The 27174-nt window shown below is 42.9% G+C and overlaps 1 protein-coding gene across 7 annotated transcripts; it reads left to right on the forward strand.

Moving 5' to 3' along the window:
• Positions 1–27174, forward strand: LOC110528569 (serine/threonine-protein phosphatase 4 regulatory subunit 1). Of its 7 annotated transcripts, none has more exons than XM_036984175.2 (20): positions 1–323; positions 2701–2745; positions 5027–5156; positions 5792–5898; positions 6176–6318; positions 6626–6772; positions 8892–8996; positions 9437–9502; positions 12075–12233; positions 12445–12569; positions 14340–14779; positions 15442–15803; positions 17225–17278; positions 18186–18371; positions 18915–19076; positions 20088–20188; positions 20942–21062; positions 22670–22804; positions 23118–23259; positions 24900–27174. In XM_036984175.2, exons 1-20 carry the CDS (start codon positions 317–319, stop codon positions 25043–25045), a joined length of 2883 nt encoding a protein of 960 aa, XP_036840070.2. In that variant the 5' UTR covers positions 1–316; the 3' UTR covers positions 25046–27174. The 7 variants fall into 7 exon arrangements, 5 of the variants coding, with proteins under 5 accessions (XP_036840070.2, XP_036840069.2, XP_090098104.1 ...); XM_036984174.2 differs by having other exon boundaries at positions 3–323; positions 17225–17305; XM_090241977.1 differs by having other exon boundaries at positions 310–1176; positions 17225–17305.

Below are 27174 nucleotides of genomic sequence, written 5' to 3' on the forward strand. Positions count from 1 at the left end.
GCATTGAATTGTGGGTCATATCAACCCCACAAGTGATCAAAGTTCTTCACTCGCTCCCTTGAGCTAAAACGAGGGTGAGGGGATAACGTTAGTGAATTGGACCTTCACTTAAGATGGCAATCAAAGTGGCTAGTGTGAGGGCAGAGGAGATAAACAAAAAAAAATGTTGTTTGGACTGCAGCTATACTGTCTTTGTTAAAATGGTGGAAGCCCTCACGGGCATTGCCCCTGCTACGATAGTATTCTGGCCACTAGAGGCCTCTATCAATCTCTATGGTGACAGCCCAAACAATCGATCACCGAGCATATAATCAAGATGGCAGGTATGTGGCTAGCTATGATAATAACGTTTATTCGAGACTTTAACGAAATCGTGTTTGTCCAAATACTGTTTAGGGTGTCTTGTGAAAAGTAGCCTACATTGACACAATTTCTAGATTTGTGTGTTTTCAAGCAATAAGGATAGCTAGCTATCGTTACATGGGCAGCAAGCTGTGTTTTCAAGCGAAAGGGATATCTTAGCTAGCAAGTTCTAGTGTTTTATATCTGCTTGTTGACAACACGAACACTGCACATGTTTCTAGGTATGGGTTGTAGCTATAATGTATTGTGTGTTAGGTCAATTTAAAATGTCATGTTAGTTAAATATGTCAGGTCGACTTGCTTTCATGCCTAAACTACTGTATCTTGCTAGCTAGCTTGCTAGCCTCTACATCGATATCTTGGCATTCCAAATCCATCTTAAAACAATGGTATGCAGCAAGCAAGCTACCTTGTGATTTGGCAACCGTATATAACTTTCCAGTACTAGCGCAAATTAGGTACGTGGCTCATGTTAGTTAGTTATTTTCATTGGCTGAAACAGCATGCGTTAAATTGTTATGGGAAAGGTTTGTTTTTGAGTTGGAGGAACATTTCCTAGTTCTGGGTTTTATTAACATTGGCTGGCCACTGCTCTCTTGGTTTTACTTGTTACCACTGGATTAGGCTAAATGCCCCACTAGCCAGCAGATCCGAACCGCTTGTTTACAGCTGTACTAGGGTCAGACAGCATTCCTGTGTGTATTGAGGGGTCCGATTAATCACGCCCTTGAATATGATTTGGAACCTGGCTGCCTCCCAGCTGTGATCCAGGTGCCCCTCTCTGTCCGACAGCGAAGTTGGCTCAAAACAAATGTGAGGTTGTATTAAAAATGTAATCTCAAATGTAATTATTTATAGTTATACAATTGCTGACATGTAGTCACTTGAGGATACAAGCTCAAGTACACAGTACAAATAAGATAATTATGAAACCATGAAATATTTTTCCAATTCAACAAAACTGTATGAATACGGCTTGAAATTACTTATGCTTTGTAAATATTGTTTAATCAAACTATAAAATGACTAATATTTTACCTTAACTGTAAAATACATATTTGTATGCTTAGTGTTAGAGAAAATGTGCATATTTTCTAAAGGTCTCTCTTGTTCAAAACATCTGCCCCCATCACTGTGAACATATCACAGAGCTATAGTTTGGCTTCCTAAACTCATTAGGATCTCACCTTTAATCTTGTTTAAAATCTGAATTATTTTAGACAAATGGCTATAAATCAAGCTCTGAATGTGCTACAGTGATGAAACCAGTCTCTCCTGCTGAGTTACGATGTAAGGATTGCAGGGAACTCAGTGGCTGTGACGTAGGGTTCAAGTGTTTTCAGATTTGACATCCTATGTCACACAGGCCAGAACAAGAATAGACTAACGAGTTTCAGATCAAAGGTCTTTGTTTCTGGCCATTTTGAGCCTGTAATCGAACTCACAAATGCTGATGCTCCAGATACTCAACTAGTCTAAAGAAAGACAGTTGTATTCCTTCTTTAATCAGAACAACCGTTTTCAGCTGTGCTAACATAATTGCTAAATGGTTTTCTAATGATCAATTAGCTCTTTAAAATGATAAACTTGGGTTAGCTAACACAACATGCCATTGGAAAACAGGAGTGATGGTTGCTGATAATGGGCCTCTTGTAGATATTACATAAATGTTTTGTTGTTGCCGTTTCCAGCTACAATAGTCATTTACAACATTAACAATGTCTACACTGTATTTCTGATCAATTTTATGATCATCTTTTGAAAGGTAGTGTACATATTGGTTGTTTAGCTCCAGGACACTCACAAGACCAGTCTGAATGTAGCTGGGTACCAGTTTTTTTTAAAAATTATAAAAGTACAGTGCTTTCGGATAGTATTCAGACCCCTTGACTTTTCCCCTCCCATTTCCTACATTACAGCCTTATTCTAAAATGGATTACATTTGATTTTTTTCCTCATAATCTACAAACAACCCATGACAAAGCAAAACCAGGGTTTTAGAAATGTATAAAAAAAATACTTTGTACTTTGTTGAAGCAGCTTTGGGAGTGATTACAGCCTCAAATCTTCTGGTGCACGATATGGCGTGGAAAACATACCTCAATCCAAGGATGAGAAATGCGTTGTACTCCGAATTTTCCCATTATGTCAACTGTTACAGACAAGATTGAATGACTGCAATTTTTTTTGCTAGCTTGCCCCTTTTCTCTCTTACGTAACATAGTAACAGTTGATGTATTTGCTAATCCCCAGGTCGTTGTATAGCTAGCATTTGGCTGACGGTATTAATGATTTTATGTTTGTAAAATCTGTCCTCATCGCCATTCCATTTTGCAGGTCTGTCTTTATATTTTGAAGATAGCCATGATGATTTGGATGACTGTGAGTATTTCCCCCTCACCAATATGTTTCAAATGCCATGTTGAATTCTTGTGAAGTTCATGTAGAAAGATTTACTGAGGCACATACAATGCAGGATTTTACTGACACCTTCCAAAGTGTGGTGAGGGAAGCCTGTAGTTTCTGGTTGACCGTGTTGGTCCACATGAAATGTAAGGCTGTTACATTTTACATTGACATTGTAGTCATTTAGCAGATGCTGTTATCCACAGCCACTTACAGGAACAATTACGGTTAAGTGCCTTGCTCAAGGGCACATCAACATTGTTTTCTTCACTTAGTCAGCTCGGGGATTCAAACCAGCGACCTTTCGGTTACTGGCCCAACGCTCTTTACCGCTAGGCTACCCCCTAACTTTGTGTCAGATCCCGCCCCCTCTGGGTTCAGGCAAGCTATTATTACCAATATCCCACTATCCCTCTTGTCATAGGCTACTCATTTTGTAACTGATACAGGCAGTGCAATAGCTGTCACTTTTTCACTTTGCTTACTATGTATATTGAGGTTAAATGTGGTGTCTTACTACTTGCGCCAGGGTTAACCCAAAGCACACTTATATCAACATTATAATTCTAACACTGAGCCTAATCTGACAGCAGTGGTTCCTTGTCCAGGTGAAAGTGCTTACTTGCAGTGCATTCGGAAAGTATTCAGACCCCTTGACTTTTTCCACATGTTGTTACATTACAGCCTTATTCTAAAATTGATGACATACATTTAAAAAACATCTATCAACACACAAAACCCCATAATGATGAAGCAAAAACAGTTTTTTAGAATTTTTTTGCAAATGTATAAAAAAATAACCTGGAAATATCACATTTACATAAGTATTCAGATCATTTACTCAATATTTTGTTAAAGCACATTTGACAGCGATTACAGCTGAGATTCTTCTTGGTTATGATGCTACAAGCTTGGCATACCTGTATTTGGTAGTTTCTCCCATTTTTCACTGCAGATCCTCTCATGCTCTGTCAGGTTGGATGGGGAGCGTCGCTGCACAGCTATTTTCAGGTCTCTCCAGAGATCTTTGATCGGGTTCAAATCTGGGTTCTGGCTGGACCACTCAAAAGACATTCAGAGACTTGTCCCGAAGCCACTCCTGCGTTGTCTTGGCTGTGTCATTAGGGTTGTTGTCCTGTTGGAGGGTGAACCTTTGCCCCAGTCTGAGGTCCTGAGTGCTCTGGAGCAGGTTTTCATCAAGGATCCCTCTGTACTTTGTTCTCTTCATCTTTCCCTCGATCCTGACTAGTCTTCCAGGGCCTGCAGCTGACAAACATCCCCACAGCATGCTGCCACCACCATGCTTCCCCCGTAGGGATGGTGCCAGGTTTCCTCCAGACGTGACGCTTGGCATTCAGGCCAAAGACTTCAATCTAGGTTTCATCAGACCAGAGAATCTTGTTTTAGGCAAACTCCAAGCGGGCTGTCATGTGCCTTTTACCGAGGAGTTGCTTCGGTCTGGCCACTCTACCATAAAGGAATGATTGGTGGAGGGCTGCAGAGATGGTTGTCCTTCTGGAAGGTTCTCCAATCTCCACAGAGGAACTCTGGAGCTCTGTCAGTGGTCATCGGGTTCTTGGTCACCTTCCTGACCAAGGCCCTTCTCCCCCGATTGCTCCGTTTGGCCGGGTGGCCAGTTCTAGGAAGAGTCTTGGTGGTTCTCTTCCATTTAAGAATGATGGAGGCTGCTGTGTTCTTGGGGACCTTCAATGTTGCAGAAATGTTTTTTGGGTATCCTTCCCCAGCGTTGTGCCTCGACACAATCCTGTGTGGGAGCTCCACGAACAATTCCTTCAACCTCATGGCTTGTTTTTTGCTCTGACATGCGCTATCAACTGTGGGACCTTTTATATAGACAGGTGTGTGCCTTTTCCAAATCATGTCCAATCAATTGAATTTACCACAGGTGAACTCCAATTAAGTTGTAGAATCATCTCAAGGATGATCAATGGAAACAGGACGCACCTGAGCTTAATTTCGAGTCTCTTTGCAAAGGGTCTGAATACTTATGTAAATAAGATATCATACATTTGCAAAAAATTCTAAAAACCTGTTTTTGCTTTGTCGTTATGGGGTATTGTGTGTAGTTTGATGAGAAAAACATTTTATTTAATCAATTTTAGAATAAGGCTGAAATGTAACAAAGTGGAAAAAGTCACTTTCCCGTACTGCACCGTACCTTGTCTCCACACTCACTCACCTCAGCGTGAACCAAACATGTTTGTGAAGTTGTCATTTTTTTTTCTTTCCCGGAAAGTTGGGTTTGATGACTACGGATCAGAGTGCGACGGGATTCGGATCACAGCTTTTCTGGATGCAGGGCGGGACAATCTCACCCCCTTGGGGAGACTAGAGAAATACGCTTTCAGCGAAAATGTCTTCAACAGGTAGGAACGAAAATGATGATGCACTTGCAAACATGGCACAGGGAAGCAAAAGTTTAGACATAATGTGATGCTCATGATGACTGCCATTTGTTTTTTTCCAATGTATGACCACAGTACACATTGTGGATTTAAAAGTTCTGGTTCTTGTGAATTCGCCAAACCTGGGCTCATGGCATGGCATGGCTGTAATATAACAAATGTTGGGCATCAGTGAATGGGTTGAGTGTAGGCTGGGCATTCCATACTACCAGGTCTTTTCACCCTGTGCTTCAAGACATGAACTCACGAGGCGCCACGATTGTTAGGACAGGCATGGTTTGACCTATTATTTTCTGATTTGGTCTCTTCTTGCTTTCTGCTCAATCAACGATAAAAGCCTGCCTGATGCCCTCAGTGGTTTTAAAGACGTTAGCATGCACATCACCTCTCCAAACACCTCCATTGCCCCCCAGTTGAACTCCACTCATGGGAATTAATTTTTCATGGTCTGCTTGTTGAGTACAAGTCCTCATTGGGGTGATTTCCAAGTGCATGTGTGTAATTTTCTCGTCAGCTACGGGCCGGTAGCGCTGTGTTGTGCTACTTGGGCTAGATGTTGGCACAGGCACTAACTTGGGGCTTGTGTTGCTTTCTAGGCAGATCGTGGCACGCGGGTTGCTTGATGTGCTTCGAGAGTTCAGTGACAATGAGAATGACTTTATCAGTGTCATGGAGACAGTTGCCCGAATGTCTGAAGATGGAGGTAGATGTTGTTTGTTTTTATCTGTCTCATATTATTTGACAAATCTGTCAATTGTTTGTGATGTTGGGGTCAATTCCATTTTTAATTCCTGTCACTTGAATTGGACATGGAAGGTTAACGATCCACTGGAGTAAAATTGAGTAAATTAATTGACTAACTTTTACATGCAATTAACCCCAAATAAAAATGTATTGTTTTGTTAGAACTTGTTTTTGTACGCATGTTTGTGACCATCTCCCTATGTGTGTGTCTGCGTCCTCTTTGTGTGTGTCCTCAGAGCCCACAGTGCGCGCTGAGCTGATGGAGCAGGTGCCCAACATCGCAATGTTCCTACACGAGAGCCAGCCCAACTTCCCAGCAGCCTTCTCCAGATATCTGGTGCCCATCGTGGTTCATTATCTCACAGACCCCAATAACCAGGTAGGAACACATAGGACTCCCAACAGACCACAACAAAACCGTGACATTATCTTAAGCAATTGTGATTACTGACACCCCTTGCTTGTCATTTGTGCCTATGAATTGTAAATGTTAATTGTTATTGGAAATTCAACGAGCTCGTAATACATTAAACACATTCTAGGAAAAAAGGCTACCATAGTGAACTGAACAGAACACGTGCAGCGCACAATCAGTGTGCATTTCCAGGCTAAGTAAACACTATATATTGTATAGCATATTTTGAAGTAAAGCCGTCAGTACTTACAGAGATGGTATTTTTCCCCAGGTCAGGAAGACCAGTCAGGCGGCCCTGTTGGTGCTGTTAGAGCAGGGCCTCATCTGCAAAGGCGACATGGAGACCAAGGTGTGTCCTGTTCTACTGGACCTCACCGAGCCCAGCAGCGACGACGACTACAAGATAGAGGCCGTCGCGGTAATATGACTTTGGCTTTGGGTTTATTGATGATTCAAGCTCACATTTAGTTACGTTTCAGCCTTATTCTAAAATTGATTTTTTTTTAAAGCCTCATCAATCTACACACAATACCCCATAATGACTAAATGAAAACAGATACCTTATTTACATAAGTATTCAGACCCTGAGATGTTTCAACAACTTGATTGGAGTACACATGTGGTAAATTAAATTGATTGTACATGATTTGGAAAGGCACACACCTGTCTATATAAGGTCCCACAGTTGACAGTGGATGTCAGAGCAAAAACCAAGCCATGAGGTCAAAACAATTGTCCGTAGAGCTCCGAGGCAGGATTGTATCGATTGACAAATCTGGGGAAGGGTACCAAAAAATACCTGCAGCATTGAAGGTCCCCAAGAACAAAATGGCCTCCATCATTGTTAAATGGAAGAAGTTTGGAACCACCAATACTCTTCCTAGAGCTGGCCACCTGGCCAAACTGAGCAATTGGGGAAGAAGGGCCTTGGTCAGGGAGGTGACCAAGAACCTGATGGTCACTCTGACAGAGTGCCAGAGTTCCTCTGTGGAGATTGGAGAAACTTCCAGAAGGACAACCATCTCTGCAGCACTCCAACAATCAGACCTTTACGGTAGAGTGGCCAGACCGAAGCCACTCCTCAGTAAAAGGCACATGACAGCCCGCTTGGAGTTTGCCTAAAGGACCCTCAGACCATGAGAAACAAGATTCTCTGGTCAAACAAAACCGAGATTGAACTCTTTGGCCTGAATGCCAAGCGGCATGTCTGGAGGAAACCTGGCACCATCTCTACGGTGATGCATGGTGGTGGAAACATCATGCTGTGGGGGTGTTTTTCAGTGGTAGGGACTGGGAGACTTGTCAGGATCGAGGGAAAAATGAATGGAACAAAGTACAGAGAGATCCTTGATAAAAACCTGCTCCAGAGCACTCAGAACCTCAGACTGGGGGCGAAGGTTCACCTTCCAACAGGACAACGACCCTAAGCACAGCCAAGACAACGCAGGAGTGGCTTTGGGACAAGTCTCTGAATGTCTTTGAGTGGCCCAGCCAGATCTCTGATTTTAACCCCATCAAACATCTCTGGAGAGACCTGAAAATAGCTGTGCAGCGACGCACCCCATCCAACATGACAGAGCTTGAGAGGATCTGCAGAGAACAATGGGAGAAACTCACATACAGGTGTGCCAAGCTTGTGGCGTCATACCCCAGAAGACTTGAGGCTGTAATCACTCCGAAAGGGGCTTCAACAAAGTACAGAGTAAATGATCTGAATACTTATGTGATATTTATGGGTTTCATTTTGAATAAATATGCACAAAAAAACAAACATTTGCTTTGCTATTGTGAAAAAAAAACAATAAAATCATTTTTAGAATAAAGCTGTAACGTAACAAAATGTGGGGGAAAAAGGCAAGGGGTCTGAATACTTCCCGAAAGCACTGTATAGATCACAGAGACATACAGGACACAGATGCAAGAGTAGTGGTTCTGAGGCATTCTACCAAAAACACGTCAGACAAAGATGATATCGGCTAAGACTGATCCCTGGATGGGAATAATGAGGATATTGGCTAAGACTGATCCCTGGATGGGAATAATGAGGATATCGGCTCAGACTGATCCCTGGATGGGAATAATGAGGATGGTTGTTAGTGGACCCTAGCCACAATATTGAAGTCAATATGAGATGCAGCTTCAGAGGAATTTGCAGTGGGTAGACAAGTCAGCATAAATGCAAGGTCACTACCACCAGTACTGTGTTTATAAAAAGGGTTTATTTTTGTAACCTTGATGATGCTTTCTCTAATACGGTTAGCTGTGGAATGGTAAGGCTGTGTGGAATGCCCAGCTGAATCCTCCACCAAGTCCAACAGTGCTGTTTGAGAATCAAGCACTGTGCTTCCTTTGTGCTCTGATCCATGTGGAGGTGTAAGGGTGCCCCTAGACGCAGATCTTGGGTCAGTTTAGCATTTTCCCCAGCAAACATTTTTTAAGATTGGGGGAGGGGAAGCTGATCCCAAATCTGTACTCTGGAGCCCCTGTGGATTCCGTTAGAATTACATTGATTGTGATCCTCTCTCCCTGCTCTGTAGATCATGTGTAAGCTGGTAACCATGCTGAGCAAAGAGACCGTGGAGCAGCTGTTGCAGCGTTTCTGTGAGTTGTGCAGCGACGCCAGGCTCTTCCAAGTCCGCAAGGTAAACTCAAACACACAGTTCTCCGGATCCAACTAGAGCGCAGTTTTGACAATAAACATGACACACTGTTTATGGTAGTCGCTCAAGTATTGTGTTTCCCATCTTGAATCTTCCAAAATGTTCACAAACTGAATGAATGCAGTGTGTTTTGTGATTCAGTATGACGGCCTAAACTATCTGTTTGGAATTGCAATCCCCTTGGGAACTTAGTGCCAGTTGGGGAGGGGTATTTATTTTGGAGATTTTCCTGAGCTTGTAATGACTGTAATGTGCCTTGGTGTGTCCCAATGTTGCCCCTTATTATTCAGAACCAACCGTATTAAGTCTATAAGGCCGACATGGGTAAATACGTTTTGGAATAAAGGTTTTTTGTTGTTTTTTTTCTCCAGTTTTACTGAACAAGCCAGTTTGAACAGGTTTTTGACACTGTTTTCCTTCAGGTGTGTGCAGCCAATTTCGGAGAGTTCTGTTCCATTGTGGGCCGGGATGCCACAGAGAAACTACTGGTGAGTCACTAGGATGTTGCTTTATTTCATCCTCACACTCAAAAATAGAGTATCAATCTATCAATCTGTCAATCAATCAAATAAATGTACAGTGCCTTGCGAAAGTATTCGGCCCCCTTGAACTTTGCGACCTTTTGCCACATTTCAGGCTTCAAACATAAAGATATAAAACTGTATTTTTTTTGTGAAGAATCAACAACAAGTGGGACACAATCATGAAGTGGAACGACATTTATTGGATATTTCAAACTTTTTTAACAAATCAAAAACTGAAAAATTGGGCGTGCAAAATTATTCAGCCCCCTTAAGTTAATACTTTGTAGCGCCATCTTTTGCTGCGATTACAGCTGTAAGTCGCTTGGGGTATGTCTCTATCAGTTTTGCACATCGAGAGACTGAATTTTTTTCCCATTCCTCCTTGCAAAACAGCTCGAGCTCAGTGAGGTTGGATGGAGAGCATTTGTGAACAGCAGTTTTCAGTTCTTTCCACAGATTCTCGATTGGATTCAGGTCTGGACTTTGACTTGGCCATTCTAACACCTGGATATGTTTATTATTGAACCATTCCATTGTAGATTTTGCTTTATGTTTTGGATCATTGTCTTGTTGGAAGACAAATCTCCGTCCCAGTCTCAGGTCTTTTGCAGACTCCATCAGGTTTTCTTCCAGAATGGTCCTGTATTTGGCTCCATCCATCTTCCCATCAATTTTAACCATCTTCCCTGTCCCTGCTGAAGAAAAGCGGGCCCAAACCATGATGCTGCCACCACCATGTTTGACAGTGGGGATGGTGTGTTCAGGGTGATGAGCTGTGTTGCTTTTATGCCAAACATAACATTTTGCATTGTTGCCAAAAAGTTACATTTTGGTTTCATCTGACCAGAGCACCTTCTTCCACATGTTTGGTGTGTCTCCCAGGTGGCTTGTGGCAAACTTTAAACAACACTTTTTATGGATATCTTTAAGAAATGGCTTTCTTCTTGCCACTCTTCCATAAAGGCCAGATTTGTGCAATTTATGACTGATTGTTGTTGTTGTAATTTTGCACGCCCAATTTTTCAGTTTTTGATTTGTTAAAAAAGTTTGAAATATCCAATAAATGTTGTTCCACTTCATGATTGTGTCCCACTTGTTGTTGATTCTTCACAAAAAAATACAGTTTTATATCTTTATGTTTGAAGCCTGAAATGTGGCAAAAGGTCGCAGAGTTCAAGGGGGCCGAATACTTTCGCAAGGCACTGTATTTATAAAGCCCACAGCTCACAGAGTGCTGTACAGAATCCCAGCCTAAAACCCCAAACAGAAAGTAATGCAGGTGTAGAAGCACAGTACCAGTCAAAAGTTTGGACACCTACTCATTCAAGGGTTTTTCTTTACTTTTACTATTTTCTACATTGTAGAATAATAGTGAAGACATCAAAACTATGAAATAACACGTGGAATCCTGTAGTAACCAAAAAGTGTTAAACAAATCAAAATATATTTGAGATTCTTCTAAGAAACCACCTTTTGCCTTGATGACAGCTTTGCACACTCTGTCACAAGTTTCCAATATCCTCGCCCACGTGGACATTATGTAAGAGTAATGTAATCAAATCAAATGTATTTGTCACATACACATGGTTAGCAGGTGTTAATGCGAGTGTAGCGAAATGCTTGTGCTTCTAGTTCTGACAATGCAGTAATAACCAACGAGTAATCTAACCTAACAATTCCAAAACTACTACCTTATACGCACAAGTGTAAATAATATGTACATAAAAATATATGAATGAGTGATGGTACAGAACGGCATAGGCAAGATGCAGTAGATGGTATCGAGTACAGTATATACATATGAGATGAGTAATGTAGGGTATGTAAACAAAGTGGCATAGTTTTAAAGTGGCTAGTGATGCATGTATTACATAAAGATGCAGTACATGATATAGGGTACAGTATATACATATACATATGAGATGAGTAATGTAGGGTATGTAAACATTATATTAAGTAGCATTGTTTAAAGTGGCTAGTGATATATTTTACATCAATTTCCATCAATTCCCATTATAAAAGTGGCCGGAGTTGAGTCAGTGTGTTGGCAGCAGCCACTCAATGTTAGTGGTGGCTGTTTAACAGTCTGATGGCCTTGAGATAGAAGCTGTTTTTCAGTCTCTCGGTCCCTGCTTTAATGCACCTGTACTGACCTCGCCTTCTGGATGATAGCGGGGTGAACAGGCAGTGGCTCGGGTGGTTGTTGTCCTTGATGATCTATGTATATGCCAATTATTTTATGGTCCTACTGCATTCTGTCCCGTATCAACACTTTTCAAACTTTTGGTGCCAGCGAGAATGACATAAGAAAGTAGTCAAGGTGACTAGCCTAATGGAGCCTCCACCATGTATATCTCACTAGGTCAGGACATTTAATCCTCCATATATCCATGATATTTGTGGTTTCCTTAAGTGCAACCTACCTTTGTCTAATAAGATATTCTCGTTTTTCATTGAAAAATGTTTTTCTACAGTTTGCAACGATCTCCACTAATGAATAAATCCCTTGTAATGATTATCTTCTGTCACTGCCCAGATGTCCAAGTTCTTTGACCTGTGCTCTGACAGCCTGTGGGGCATCCGGAAGGCGTGCGCCGACTGCTTCATGATCGTCTCCAACTCCACCTCCCCTGAGGTGCGACGCACTAAACTGTCCCCCCTTTTCAGTAGCCTCATCAGTGACCAGTCTCGCTGGGTAAGAGACTACACACACACACACAGTATAAACCTCATTCTATTCTGGTGTTGTTTGTATGAGATGTTTTTCCGCATGAATGACCACGTATTACAATAATAACAGTGATGATAGATTGACGGTGAACATCATAGAGATGCATATATTATTATGTGTGTTACTACGTTGTTGTATTTAATGACGTGGTCAACATGCTCTCTTGACCCTCCAGGTGCGCCAGGCTGCCTTCCAGTCTTTGGGACGCTTCATCTCCACCTTTGCCAATCCTTCCAGCATGGGCCTCTACTTCAAAGAGGACGGCACGCTGCTGGAGGTCCCCACGTGTCCCTCTGACAGGTTAGGACACAAACACAAACCAACAGCAAAACACACACATTGTCACCGCACCACTCTGGGTCCAAAAAAACACTATTTGAAATGTACCATACTAGTAAAATGAACCATTAGCCTTTTCTTGTTTTCACTTTTGAATTTAGAGTTTTGAGTGTTGTGATTTTATTATAATTATAATGAATGTAAGTGTCGATAGGACATCAGTCAATTAATATCATCTTGTGTGCATCTTCAAGCGATGGCATCAGTTGGATTTCATTTAGCTGTTTATTAATTCACTGTATGTGTCTATTATATTCTGAAGCTACACTGAACATATCCCAGTGATCAAAACAATCTTGAAGCGTGATTTCCGATTGGTCAGACCACCGTTGAATAGTCCTCACCCCAGGTGCTTCCTGTTTGAGTTTCTGCCAATAGGAGGGGAGGAGCAAGATGGAATCGTGGTCTGATTTGCTGAATGGAGGGCGGGGGAGGGCATTATATGCATTCCGGAAGGTAGAATAACAATGGTTGAGAGTTTTAGCAGCTGTTATTCCTTGTCCTAACAGTTGACACATATTTGGTAACGTTCACTTGCTTGACACTTTGGCATACCTTTGTTTGGTTGTAGTGCGTAACAGTCTACGGTTCTCTTTTTGTTCCCATCTTCTTGACATTCTTCAGCACTCTTGTACTCCACCATGGCTGTGTAGGTGCTGAATTTTGCGCAGCGGGAGAGAGCTCCTGTTTCACTTTGTTCATGGTGCGACCAGACTTGTTTTCTTTACAAGCCAATTTATTTGCCAATGGCAGTGAAGTGAAGAAATTGTCCATTGTGACATTCGTCCCCTTGCCAGCATAAGGTTCCATAAGCCTCATCACCACATTCTCCCACACTCTCTCACCTGCTGCCTCATGTGGATATCTTCCCAGATATTGAAAGCAGTTCAGCATGTACATTTACACACGCTCTCACTGTCTAGCCTATTCCCTGTAGGCCAGAGTAGACTGATAAGACCGCTCATCAACCGCTCATCAACTCACCCATTCTCCCCCTTTCTCCCCAACATACTTTACTTAATTTATTTCATCTGTTATATTTGTGAAATTAGTTTCGGTTCAGTTTCATTATCGGGGTGATTATCAGCTGGGCACTACACTTTCAACTGTTGGGAGGAGTGGAGCAGGCCCTACTGTTGGGAGGAGTGGAGCAGGCCCTACTGTTGGGAGGAGTGGAGCAGGCCCTACTGTTGGGAGGAGCGGAGCAGGCCCTACTGTTGGGAGAAGGAGGAAGAAAGGAGCAGGCCCTACTGTTGGGAGAAGGAGGAAGAAAGGAGCAGGCCCTACTGTTGGGAGAAGGAGGAAGAAAGGAGCAGGCCCTACTGTTGGGAGAAGGAGGAAGAAAGGAGCAGGCCCTACTGTTGGGAGAAGGAGGAGCGGAGCAGGCCCTACTGTTGGGAGAAGGAGAAGCAATGGGGGAAAACCATTCAATGAATGACATTACCTCATTCAACTGGTTGTAACTCCAGTACCTGATATTAAGATTCTAACAACGACAGTGTGTTATATAGACTTATTTTGGAAAAGTCGAGGACAGAGGCCTGCATGAGAAAAAAAATGGAGTAATAAATTAATACAATTCATGAGCAGTCAAAATGACTAGTGTTAAATGGGTTTGAATTAAAGTTGTGTTGTGATTATTTAAAAACAAATGCATTTGGAATAAATGATGTTGATATAGTTAGAGGGAGATAATGGGGCTCTCTGATATTTGTTGGTTCTCTGTTGCAGCAATTCCCCCCTCTGCATAGAGTCCTCCAACGGCCCCACAGTGAGACCCTCACACACACCCATTAACCAAGATGGCCGCTCCACCCCATTCCTAGAATCCATGTCCAGGGGGAACAGCGGCAGCGACTCCACACACACTCATCCCCAAAACCAACACGCAGGCCAGGCACGCAACAACAACAACCTTCCTCCCACAAATAATAAAAACAAGGAGACGGAACAAACAGACCAGAATTTTAACTCTTTCCTCTACTGGAGGCCTCCGTTAGTGGATATCAGCCAGGAGCTGGAGATGCTGAAGGGCCAGGGTCCTCGGACTCGGACAGAGGGAGAAAAGGAGGAGGAGGTGGTGGTGTCCAGTCTGGATCCAGCCACCTGCTCTCAGATCCAGAAGGTATTGGACTGCCTCCAGCCCCACATGGACGACCCTGATGTACAAGGTGAGGATTGAGGGAAACATGTCTCGTCAAAGGTTGTTAATTAAGTAAAGAAATTGGTTTTGGACAAGTTGTGTTTTATGGTGACACAATGCGCTGGATATCATCCAACCTTCACAACATTATTTAACACACAGTGAACTTAATAGTCTGGACATTTAGGAGTTTGAGCGTGACCTGTGTATTCAAATCAAATCAAACTTTATTTGTCACATGTGCCGTATACAACAAGTGTAGACTTTACTGTGAAAGCCCTTAACCAACAGTGCAGTTCAAGAAGAGTTAAGATTTATATTTACCAAGTAGACTAAAAGAAAAAGTAATAAGAAAAAGTACACAATAAGAAAAACAACAACGAGGCTATATACAGGGGGCACCGGTACCGAGTCAGTGTGCGGTGGTACAGGTTAGTTGAGGTCATTTGTACATGTAGGTGGGGGTGTAGTGACTACGCAGAGATAATAAACAGCGAGTAGCATCAGTGTACAACATTTTTATTAATTGGTGGCGATTTTATTAATTGTTCAGTAATCTTATGGCTTTGGGGTAAAAGCTGTTGAGGGGCTTTTTGGTCCTAGACTTGGAGCTCCGGCACCTTCTTTATGTCACATTACAACTGTGTGTGTGTGTGTGTGTGTGTGTCTTTCCCCGCATGTGTCCCTCAGCCCAAGTACAGGTGCTCTCAGCCGCCCTAAAGGCTGCCCAGCTGGAGAGCCAGTCTGAGGAGGAGGGCGAGTCAAAGAGCCAGTCTGAGGAGGAGGGTCAGTCAGAGAGCCAGTCTGAGGAGGAGGGCGAGTCAGAAAGCCAGACACCAGAGGGTGGAGAACCAGATGAGGAGTCCTCCCAGAACAGAGTGACCACAGAGGAGACACAGACACCTGAGCCACCAACCCAGCAGGCCAAGGACCCAGCACCCACAGAGGAGCAGAAAGAGGCAGAAGCTGAGACTGAGAAGGAGCCAGAGCCTTATGAGTCACCCCCCAACTCGCCTGTCCTAGTACGGGATGACTCGGACCACAACAGCGTGGTGAGTCAAAATTACTTTGATTAATTGCTTTTTGACACTGAGAGACTAAATGGAACTTTGACACTGTTAATGAGAATATATTGAACTTTGACACAAAAGCCTAGTGAACAAACAGATCATCGACCATCCTGAATCGCACTGTACCTTCTCCGCTATGCAATCCGGTTTCCGAGCTACACTCAAGGTCACACTCAAGGTCCTAAACGATATCATAACTACCATCGATTAAAAAACAGTACTGTGCAGCCGTCTTCATCGACCTAGCCAAGGCTTTCGACTCTGTCAATCACTGTATTCTTATCAGCAGACACAACAGCCTTGGTTTCTCTAATGACTGCCTCGCCTGGTTCACCAACTACTTCTCAGATAGAGTTAAGTGTGTCAAATCGGACCTCAGACTGGTATATTTGTCTGTGCTAGCTGACTGGTATATTTGCCTGTGCTAGCTGACTGGTATATTTGCCTGTGCTAGCTGACTGGTATATTTGCCTGTGCTAGCTGACTGGTATATTTGCCTGTGCTAGCTGACTGGTATATTTGCCTGTGCTAGCTGACTGGTATATTTGCCTGTGCTAGCTGACTGGTATATTTGTCTGTGCTAGCTGACTGGTATATTTGTCTGTGCTAGCTGACTGGTATATTTGTCTGTGCTAGCTGACTGGTATATTTGTCTGTGCTAGCTGACTGGTATGTTTGTCTGTGCTAGCTGACTGGTATATTTGTCTGTGCTAGCTGACTGGTATATTTGTCTGTGCTAGCTGACTGGTATATTTGTCTGCTAGCTGACTGGTATATTTGCCTGTGCTAGCTGACTGGTATATTTGTCTGTGCTAGCTGACTGGTATATTTGCCTGTGCTAGCTGACTGGTATATTTGTCTGTGCTAGCTGACTGGTATATTTGTCTGTGCTAGCTGACTGGTATATTTGTCTGCTAGCTGACTGGTATATTTGCCAGTGCTAGCTGCCTGGTATATTTGTCTGTGCTAGCTGACTGGTATATTTGTCTGTGCTAGCTGACTGGTATATTTGTCTGCTAGCTGACTGGTATATTTGTCTGTGCTAGCTGACTGGTATGTTTGTCTGTGCTAGCTGACTGGTATATTTGTCTGTGCTAGCTGACTGGTATATTTGTCTGTGCTAGCTGACTGGTATATTTGTCTGTGCTAGCTGACTGGTATATTTGTCTGTGCTAGCTGACTGGTATATTTGCCTGTGCTAGCTGACTGGTATGTTTGTCTGTGCGAGCTGACTGGTATATTTGTCTGTGCGAGCTGACTGGTATATTTGTCTGTGCTAGCTGACTGGTATATTTGTCTGTGCTAGCTGACTGGTATATTTGTCTGTGCTAGCTGACTGGTATATTTGTCTGTGCTAGCTGACTGGTATATTTGTCTATGTATCTACTCCTGTTGTTGGTCAGGAGCCAGAGCTGATGGAGAGCCTGGAGGGGAAAGAGGACTCTGCTTTCAACCAGGTGTGTGAGGAGAAGTCCAAGGTCCAGGTCAGTTAGTCAGTTCTGTCAAACACTGAATTTCTGAATTTCTAATAAACCTTACTGTGCACATAGAGGGACATTTATGTTCCAGTCAAGTCTGAGGTACATCTTGAATTTGTTTTGTCTGAGAATAGTAAAATGATCCAGTGTCCAAGGAATTGCGATTGACAAGATCTAGGGCCAGTGTTCCAGAACCAGATTCAGCCTAGTCCTGGTCTAGTCCTGGTCTAAAATGCATATCTCCATTGATGGTGCCTTTGAGTCCAGGACGGGCTTAAGCCTGGTACAGATCCAGCAGCCAACAAAAGGAAAGACGAGACAAAACAAGATATAATTGGAATTTTATGTTGTAAAACAGCTGACTGGGGAATTTAAATACAAAAGGTTGAGCACAGTGCTGAAACTTTGCTACAAAGTTGCTAGCTACTTGTAGCAAGGTATTTAGCAAACAAGTTTCATGAAATACATGCAGCCACTGGCTAGCTCACCAGCTCACTTTGTGACTTGACAACGAAATATTAGCAAGCCAGGCTAGCTAACTGCAGCTATCCCCACAGAAATGGATATCTGGCTGTAACCTTGGCTGGCTAAACACGGAAGGTTAGCGCACTGTTATCGTATTGGCTAAACGGACACATCTAGTCTTTCGCTAAGATTTGACGTGTGGAATTTTGGAAACTCCAGCATCCGACATGAGACGTTCTGAAACTACACCATTCAGATCACGAACACGTAAAGCAGTCCATTCTCGTCTCAGCTGTTGAATGTGAATCGGGCTTTCGTCCGTGTCTGGGGAAACCAGCTCCTCTTGTCCCTTCTACTGAGTGCTGCTGCCATGGCTATGATAGTAACAAGTTTGAACCACTCTTGCCCCCCCCTCCTCCAGAATGTGATTCCCCAGCAGCTGTTGGACCAGTATCTTTCCATGACGGACCCGGCGCAGGCCCAGACGGTGGACACTGAGATCGCCAAGCACTGTGCGTTCAGCCTACCTGGCGTGGCCCTCACCCTGGGCCGACAGAACTGGCACTGCCTAAAGGACACGTACGAGACCCTCGCCACCGACGTACAGGTGGGTGCTTTTGGATTCAAAAGTTTTCCGTTGTGTGCCCAAGAACACGACAGAGAAAAGTCGGGGTCTTCAATGATAAGAGCTTGGTTTGGAACGAAAAGTGAACAACACACTATGTATTGACATCATCTCATCACTGGAGATGGACACGTCAGAAAACAACCGTTACATTTGTGTTTGAAATCCTATGCACGTTGCTATGCTAATGGCCAGTCCAGTGACTGCTTGGTCACAGGTCTCATGACGTAATATTGGCGTGTTAGTTTGCAACCAAAAGCAATACAGCTTGTCATTTTGACTTGGAGGCTGTACGGAACCTCAGTTACCTCAAATGTTTGCTTATTTCTGGACAAATTAAATGGGACAGCGGTCGAGAGGAGAGAGTGTGCTGAAGTAGCAGTGGCTCTACTCTACTCTCAATTACCACCTCTGACCTGACAAAGGTCATGTTGACTTTACTCCTCCTAATTCTCTCTAACATGGAAATGTTTTGTTTTGTGACGAGCCAAGCTAACCCCCTGGCTGTACTCATTACCCCTACAGTGGAAAGTGCGCCGGACGCTGGCGTTCTCCATCCACGATCTGGCCCTGATCCTGGGGGACCAGCTGACGGCGGCCGACCTGGTGCCCATCTTCAACGGCTTCCTTAAGGACCTGGACGAGGTGCGCATCGGCGTGCTCAAACACCTCTATGACTTCCTCAAGGTGAGACCACCATACGTGTAACGAGCAACTGTGTAGCGATTCTAAATCGGCCATCTACATAGGCTACACATTAATATGAAAACATTTGGTCCACCTGCTGTGCTCTTTTACTAGCCTGGTCGCAGATCTGTTCGTGCTCTTCTTACCAACTCCATTGCTCATTGTCAAGCCAAACATTGACAAGGAGTTGTCATAAGAGCACAAACAGACTGGAACTTAGGCTACCATAATACGTATCACATGGTAAATCTAGAGTGGATTTTAAATGTGGATGTCTGACTGACTTGACCTGTGTACTGAGTTCATATGGTTGTCATAGAACCAATTTCTCTTTCTCAATAACAACATGTTTAGTTTACAGGTTGACTCCTTTTACTCTTATTTCGTTTGTCTCCACTTCTTTTAATACTTGTGCCTTGCGTCACTAATAAATGATAATTTGTTGTCCAGGGGTTTTGTAATGATGAATAATGGTAACTTTGGGGAAACATGATGAGGGTGTTTCCACCAATTCGGTGCCTTTTGAGACGCGTAACTTTTGGTTTCACCCAATTTTAGCATTCTGTCATAATGAACTCATTTTCCCATCTCAAGTAAGTGTTGAATAAAGTAACTGGGTTGTACATAACAGGGTTGATGATTTCATCTTAGTAATCTTCACAAATGACTTTGTCAAAGCAACACAATAACTAGGGCTTTACAATGGTGGTTTAAACTTGGGGTTATGTGGATTGAAATCTTCCCAGAAGTCACAGAGGGTGCACAGAGCGACATGGGACTTACTTTAGTAAGTCTTTATTTATGTAAACATTTTGACTTCTTGAATTCTCTATTTGTTCTATATTAAGGGGCACTTTAATTGAACAGGCTTTTAAAATTCAATATCGGTGCACAATTTCTACCAAAAATATCAAAGCAATACAAAAGGCACTCTTTTCGTGGAACGACCCATAACTTGGATCTGTTGCTGTGGTGCTAAAGCTTTCTGTCTTCTGTCTTGTCTTGTGGCAGCTGCTCCATGCAGAGAACAGGAGAGAGTACCTGTACCAGCTTCAGGAGTTCATGGTGACGGACAACAGCCGCAACTGGAGGTTCAGATACCAGCTGGCCGAGTGAGTTTCCCATTCATTTAGATACCAGCTGGCCGGGTGAGTTTCCCATTCATTTAGATACCAGCTGGCCGGGTGAGTCTCCCATTCATTTAGATCAGGGCTAGTCTTTCTCATTCATCTAGGATCGAGGCCTCCAGATTTCTCCCAATAGAGGGCGCACTTGCCCCCAGACTGTGATGTCATGCACAATTTTAGTATTCCACTTGGATGGGCCTTCCAATGATCACAGGGTTTCATCCAGGTCAGCAGGGTGGATCAGCCAATGAATGATGCTCCTGAGCAGGACGGCATATGGCAGTAAATCACTGACATTGGGCCCGTATCCTCAGTATCTCGGCGTAGGAGTGCTGAACTAGAACCAGTTTTGCCTTTTAGATCGTAATAAGATTATATGGACAGATCCTAGATCAGCACTCCTACTCTGAGACAGTTTGTGGATTCAGGTCCTGGCCCCGTATCTATTTGTGCTCTTGTCTACTCCATCAAGCCAAACACACCAATGAGTGACAGGGACTTGGCAAGATGGCACAAACAGACTGTCACTCAGGTAAACATGGCGCTCCATGCTGTCACAAAAGCAGTCACCCTCTTGGTTTTATTTACTCTGCTCTCCCAATGTATATAGAAGTATTGTTGGACTTCTTTATGGAGTGAAGATATCAGAGAAAGAAAATGTTTATTTTTAGGATGACCCCCCCCCCCCTGAAGAGCCAGTGTGTGTTGAACAGAACGTCTTCATGTGTGTGTCCACAGGCAGCTGATCTTGATCATGGAGTTGTACAGCCACGACGATGTGTATAACTACCTCAGACAAATAGCACTGACCCTCTGCTCAGACAAAGTGTCAGAGGTCCGGTGGATCTCTTACCAGCTGGTAGGCATGCCATTTGTACTTGAATTTTATGGGGGGGTGAAATGATGTAACAATGTTTTCTTTATTATTGTTTGACAGCCTCAAGTGCTCATATTGTCCTCGATGATATGAGGTGTGCTCGTGTGCGCATGTCTGTATTGTGACAAACTTCTGTGGAAGTGACAGTCATCTCATCTTCATGCAGTGACCTGCCTTTCTTAAGAATGGGAAGCACTCAAACATGGTTTGCCTCACAAATGGCTGAAAATATTCCATTGTCTGTGTCAGGTCCACATTAGGTAGACATCAATAGAAAAACAGGAAATGACTATGAAATAACAAAATATTTCAGTTGTGTATATTACTTCTTTTTATTTGATCATCTCATCTCTGCTCAGGCGATAGTAGCCAGCCAACCATCTAACGGTATCTCTGTGCTTCCCATACTCAACAGTCTTTTAGTCCTCCTACTTAGCTAGGCTAGTGGCTAGCTGGTAGCTGCCTAAGTATGCTGCAGAGCTGTCTGACAAAACCATTTGACTAGTTCTTTAAAGAAGACGTGGCATAATTTCAAGACTGCTTATATCCAGCTCCAATAACTATCAGTCGGGTAGAGCTACTTCACGTACTGTCTCTATCCCTCTCGTCATGTTGTGTACATTCCTCTCATGCAGTCTATTGTGCGGGCTCTGTCCGAGCCAGGAAGAACAGGCGCAATGGATTGTGGTCATTGTATTTAATTACCACGTTTATGCGCTGAACTAGTTTGAATATTTGCTTCATGAAAACTACATCTCCCTTCAGCCCAGCATCCCACATACACTATATATACAAAAGTATGTGGACACCACTTCAAATGAGTGGATTTGGCTATTTCAGCCACACCATTTCAGCACACAGCCATGCAATCTCCATAGACAAACATTGGCAGTAGAATGGCCTTACTGAAAGGCTCAGTGACATTCAACGTGGCACCGTCATAGGATGCCACATTTCCTACAAGTCAGTTTGTCCCGATCAACTGTAAATGCTGTTATGTGGAGTGGAAACGTCTAGCGTCAACACCGGCTCAGCCGCGAAGTGGTAGGTCACACCGCCGAGTGTTGTAGCGTGTAATAATCTGTCCTCAGTCGCAACATTCAAAATCTTAATGCTACAACATTCAAGGAATTTCTAGGAGATTTTGTGACAACAGTTTGGGGGCCTTTTCCTGTTTCAGCATGACAATGAAGTCTCCGCAACAATGTTCCACCATCAAGTGGAAAGCCTTCCCAGAAGAGTGGAGGCTGTTATAACAGCAAAGGGGGGACCACCTCCATGTTAATGCTGATGATTTTGGAATAAGACGTTCGACGAGCTGGTGTCCACATACTTTTGGTCATGTATTGTATTTACATACACAGCCCTGATAGGATGATCTCCAGCCCACCCCATTACCCAGATGAACAGCCATTGGTTTATTATGATCAGATCACATTGTGACGTCATGCTGTGGGTCAAAAGAGCCATCCTTCCTGAGCAGGCTGAAATTCCAGGCATTTTCATCAAACGGCTCATACACAATTTCATACTGTTATTTCGACCTCATATTGTGGAAATGTCATCAAATATCATCTTGTCTGTCCCAGGTGGTGGAGATCTTACAGAAGATGTATGCTTGTGGAGCCCACGAGCTGGGCCTGAACTTCAGCAACGAGCTCATCATCCGCTTCTGCCACTGTCCAAAATGGGTGGGCCGCCAGGCCTTTGCCTTCATTTGCCAGGTCAGGACACGCATAGTATTTCTGAAAATAAATCCTTACAAACACTAATCCCAATAGCTGCTGCCTTCAAAATAATGTTTAGTGTGAAATTGCATCAGCCATGCTTGCCATAGAACTATTCAGAAAGAAGGCGGAAGTGAGAATTGAATGCCTGACTGCTTGGTCATGTTCATTAGGCACCAAACAGAAGGGAAACTGATTTTTGAAACATTTTCTGTTGCATTCCCTAATGAACACGAACGGCCCTGCTTACCATCTGTCTTTCTATCTTAATCTGTTTTTCTATTAACTCACTCTCCGCTGTGTTCCCCAGGCCATCGTGGAGGAGGACTGTATGCCCATGGACCAGTTTGCCCAGCACCTCCTCCCCAGTCTCCTCAGCCTGTCGTTGGACCCCGTGGCCAACGTCCGCGTGCTGGTGGCCAAAGCACTGCGGCAGAGTGTCATGGAGAAAGGTAAAGACTGGGCCCTCTTATCAACCCAAGAATATGTTTCATGCATGAGATGCTTTATGCTATTGAGAAAGTCGAGAATGGAATAGAACATAATTTGTCTTCGAGAGGGAATATGTCTCACACATTTAAAAGCCCACACCAGAAATCCACTTTTTCGAGATGCAAGATGATGGTCAGAGCTTACCCATGGTGTTGTAAATGATTTACATCCATAGGTCATCATTTTAGTGAAAGTGTCATATATTTGGCCTTGAAGTGGGAAATCCAAGGTGGGACATTTGCGGAAATCTGTGTCAATGCCATGTCTTTTCCTATGAGATAACGTGCAAATTCTTTTCAGACTACATTTCTTTTCAGGGCTGGGTTTTATTTAAATGTTACCACCCACCAGCATGACATTGTTTATTAATCAGAAACAGCTGCAAAGTTCTTCCTGTTAGCAAATGAGCTGAGCTAAATCATCCTTTTGTCCTAAGCCATGGAGCATGTTAAAATAGGGTGTGAGCTATCTCCTGTTAGTGATATGAGGCAACCTCCAAAGTGTTTCAAACAGAGGGCTTGATTGACATAATGTGTATGGGAATGTTCTTAAACAGATTATAACCTGGGTGGTTCGAACCCTGATTACCGATTGGCTGAACCGTGGTACTGTAATCAGACCATATACCACGGGTATGACAAAACATGTATTTTTACTGCTCTTATTACCATGGTAACCAGTTTATAATAGCAGTAAGGCAGCTCTGGGGTTTGTGATATATGGCCATTATACCACGGCTAAGGTCTGTATCCAGTCACTCCGCGTTGCGTCATGCTTAAGAACAGTCCTTAGCCGTGGTATATTGGCCATATACCACACCCCCTCGTGCCTTTATTGCTTAAATAGAAACAGAAATAGACGTATGATGCAATACACATGAAATGAATAAATAGCAGAAGAAGAGCATAACTACTAATTATATTGAATAGAGCAATAGCAATGGGCAAGTCCATCACAGTACATGATAATAAATGGTGACTGGTCTTGGTACATTTACATTTGCGTCATTTAGCTCTTACCCAGAGCGACTTCCTGTTAGTGAGTCTTTCCCAGTTCCAACAGATTTTCTCTCTCCATTGCATGTTGTTGTTTTTGATCCTCCCAAAATGTGTTGTGCCGTATGTTTCTGATATCCAAACGAGCATACCACTTAGAATATTGTTTTTTTCCTCTCTCTTCTGTGGACTATTTTCTCCCTTCATTTTGTCGTTAATGTTTTGCCCTCTCTTCCTCATTGTTCCCTATCGTTCTCCATATTTCCCCAGTTTCCTACATTCTTATATTTAATTATGTTAAGTACTGCCCACCGGTCCACCCATTAGGGCCTCACATTGACTTGAATTGGGACACCCATTCTAGTAATTATATTTCTATAGTTGTGACCCATGTAAAATGCACTTTAAATAAATACTGACTTGACTTGAATTGGGACACCCATTCTAGTAATTATATTTCTATAGTTGTGACCCATGTAAAATGCACTTTAAATAAATACTGACTTGACTTGAATTGGGACACCCATTCTAGTAATTATATTTCTATAGTTGTGACCCATGTAAAATGCACTTTAAATAAATACTGACTTGACTTGTACTTGCAGCGTACTTCAAAGAGCCGGGCAGTGCCTACTTAGAAGAGCTGGAGGAGACGGTGATGACCCTGCAGGCGGACAAGGACAGAGACGTACGCTTCTTCGCCAGCCTGGACCCCGACATGGTGCTTATGGACACTTCTGCTTTAATCTAGAACCTTCCGGCCTGCTCCAACACACAGCCAATAACTATCACCAGCATCAGACCTGACCAGAACACTCGCCTGCAGGAAATAAAGGCACTGATACATAAACATACATAGAATCAGTCATGTGCTCTCTCTCTGTCTCACACACACACACACACACACACACACGATCTGAAAACCGCACCTCGCTAAGCTAAAACAGCCACCGCAAAATGGCATCGGATTCCAGGTGGGAAAACAACCCACCATGCGGCTCGGCTCGCGTCCCGTCGTCGAGTCACCTCAACCCATCTGTATCCAGCTGGTTCTCTCAGGTCCTCTGGTTTCATCACGGTTTCTCTCTCTCTTTTCATCTTGTCTTCAATGACCTCCATAACCACTACTGCTTAGGAGAAGGAACAACCGCACCACTTGGCACGAAACAAAAATATGTTAATGAACTCGTGGCATCTTCACTCTGTGTGTTTACTATGTCAATAATGTGTTCCAAGTCTCCCAGAGACCAATGAAATACCTCTGATTGGACATAACTCAGGCCAGTTTCGCCATAGGGGCATTTAGCTCATAGAATGAGGTACAGCGCTTTAGAACATCACAGATAGAAATGGAATGTATAGATAGACGCACTAGAATTGTGATTCTTCTATATACAATGCATCTGTACATTCTGTAACGCTGCTCTCCCCTGAATAAACCTCGGGTGTCAGCGGGACCTCTGGTGACAGTCAATTTTCTACCCCAAATGGCACCCTATTCCCTTTATAGTGCACTACTTTTGACCAGGGCCCATAGGGCTATGGTCAAAAAAAGTGCACTGTATAGGGAACAGGGTGCCATATTGGATGCAGCCCTTCAATTGTGTTTTGGGGTTATTTGGGGTGTTCACGACTCAAGGGCTTATGATAAAGTGACAGAGTTTGTTGTAAACCTGTAGAAAGACGAAGCAGAAAAACAGATTGATAGTTTGATAAAGACCTGTGAAGCACTCCCCCTTATCCACCGTGTAGTCCGTCATTGTAAATAAGAATTAACTGACTTGCCTAGTTAAACAAAGGTTAAATTAATTTAAAAAAAATGTAAATCCACTTCAACATTGTGGATTCCAATCCCATTTTGGCTTTTCAGTCAGACCACTGCACTGACCACAATCAATTGTACAGTATAGGAATGGTTGTGTGGCCTGGGTTTGTGTTCCAAGACGCTCTGACTAGTAAATCTCATTAGTAGTGAAATAAGTATGTTGGAGAATAAATAACTTCCAAGCATTGTATAGCTTAACCTGTATAGCCAGGGGATCCAAGGCCAGTTTTAGGGTTTTCTGTAGAGACATGAATGTGGATATAATGAGAGCTGTCACTTTTGTCGTCCTTTTTTTTTTCTTCTCACCTGTTCACATGGCAACCCATTGTTGACCATAAACACGACTTGAGATCCTAAACTGATTGCGGTGGGGCGTGCGTCTCAAGTCTGTCTTCCATCTTATGGAAATGTTCACTGCTGTAGACTACCTAACGCATCACATCTGTCAGCAATTTTCCCCATCTTCTTTTTCTTTATGGTAGAGCTGTTAATATATATGCATTTTCTGAAATGTATTTTCCTTTTCAAATATGTACCGTTGTTCAAAGATTTTATATCCGAACTTTGCATTTCACAACCTTTGTAACATTCAAATAATTCCTTTAAAATATTTTTTATGTAATGTTATTTTTAGCATTCTGTAATTAAATTTATAATATAAATCAGAAAAATCAAGACATGTGTAGCCTGTCTCCAAACTACCTTGTTTAACCAACAAATGAATTGTGCAAATGAGTGTCATATCATTGTCACAAAGGTTCAAAAGACCTGCAGCACAAATTTTTGATAAATATAAAACTCAGCTAGGTGATTTTTATTTATTTTTTTCCATGAAGAAGAATTGTTACTTGCTTCTTTAAAAGTATTTTGTGTGACACTTGAAGTTTGAAAACGTAAAGCGAAGCGGTGAAATATAGTCAGTAAAATCTATGTTCTGATTACTACCGACAGACTACTTACACTGAACAATAATATAAACGCAACATTTAAAGTGCTGGTCTCATGATTTATGAGCTGAAATAAAAGATTCAAGAAATGTGTCATACGCACCAAAA

This window comes from Oncorhynchus mykiss, chromosome 7 (assembly GCF_057628025.1).
Source record: "Oncorhynchus mykiss isolate SJ-2025 chromosome 7, ASM5762802v1, whole genome shotgun sequence".
Classification (NCBI taxonomy): domain Eukaryota; kingdom Metazoa; phylum Chordata; class Actinopteri; order Salmoniformes; family Salmonidae; genus Oncorhynchus; species Oncorhynchus mykiss.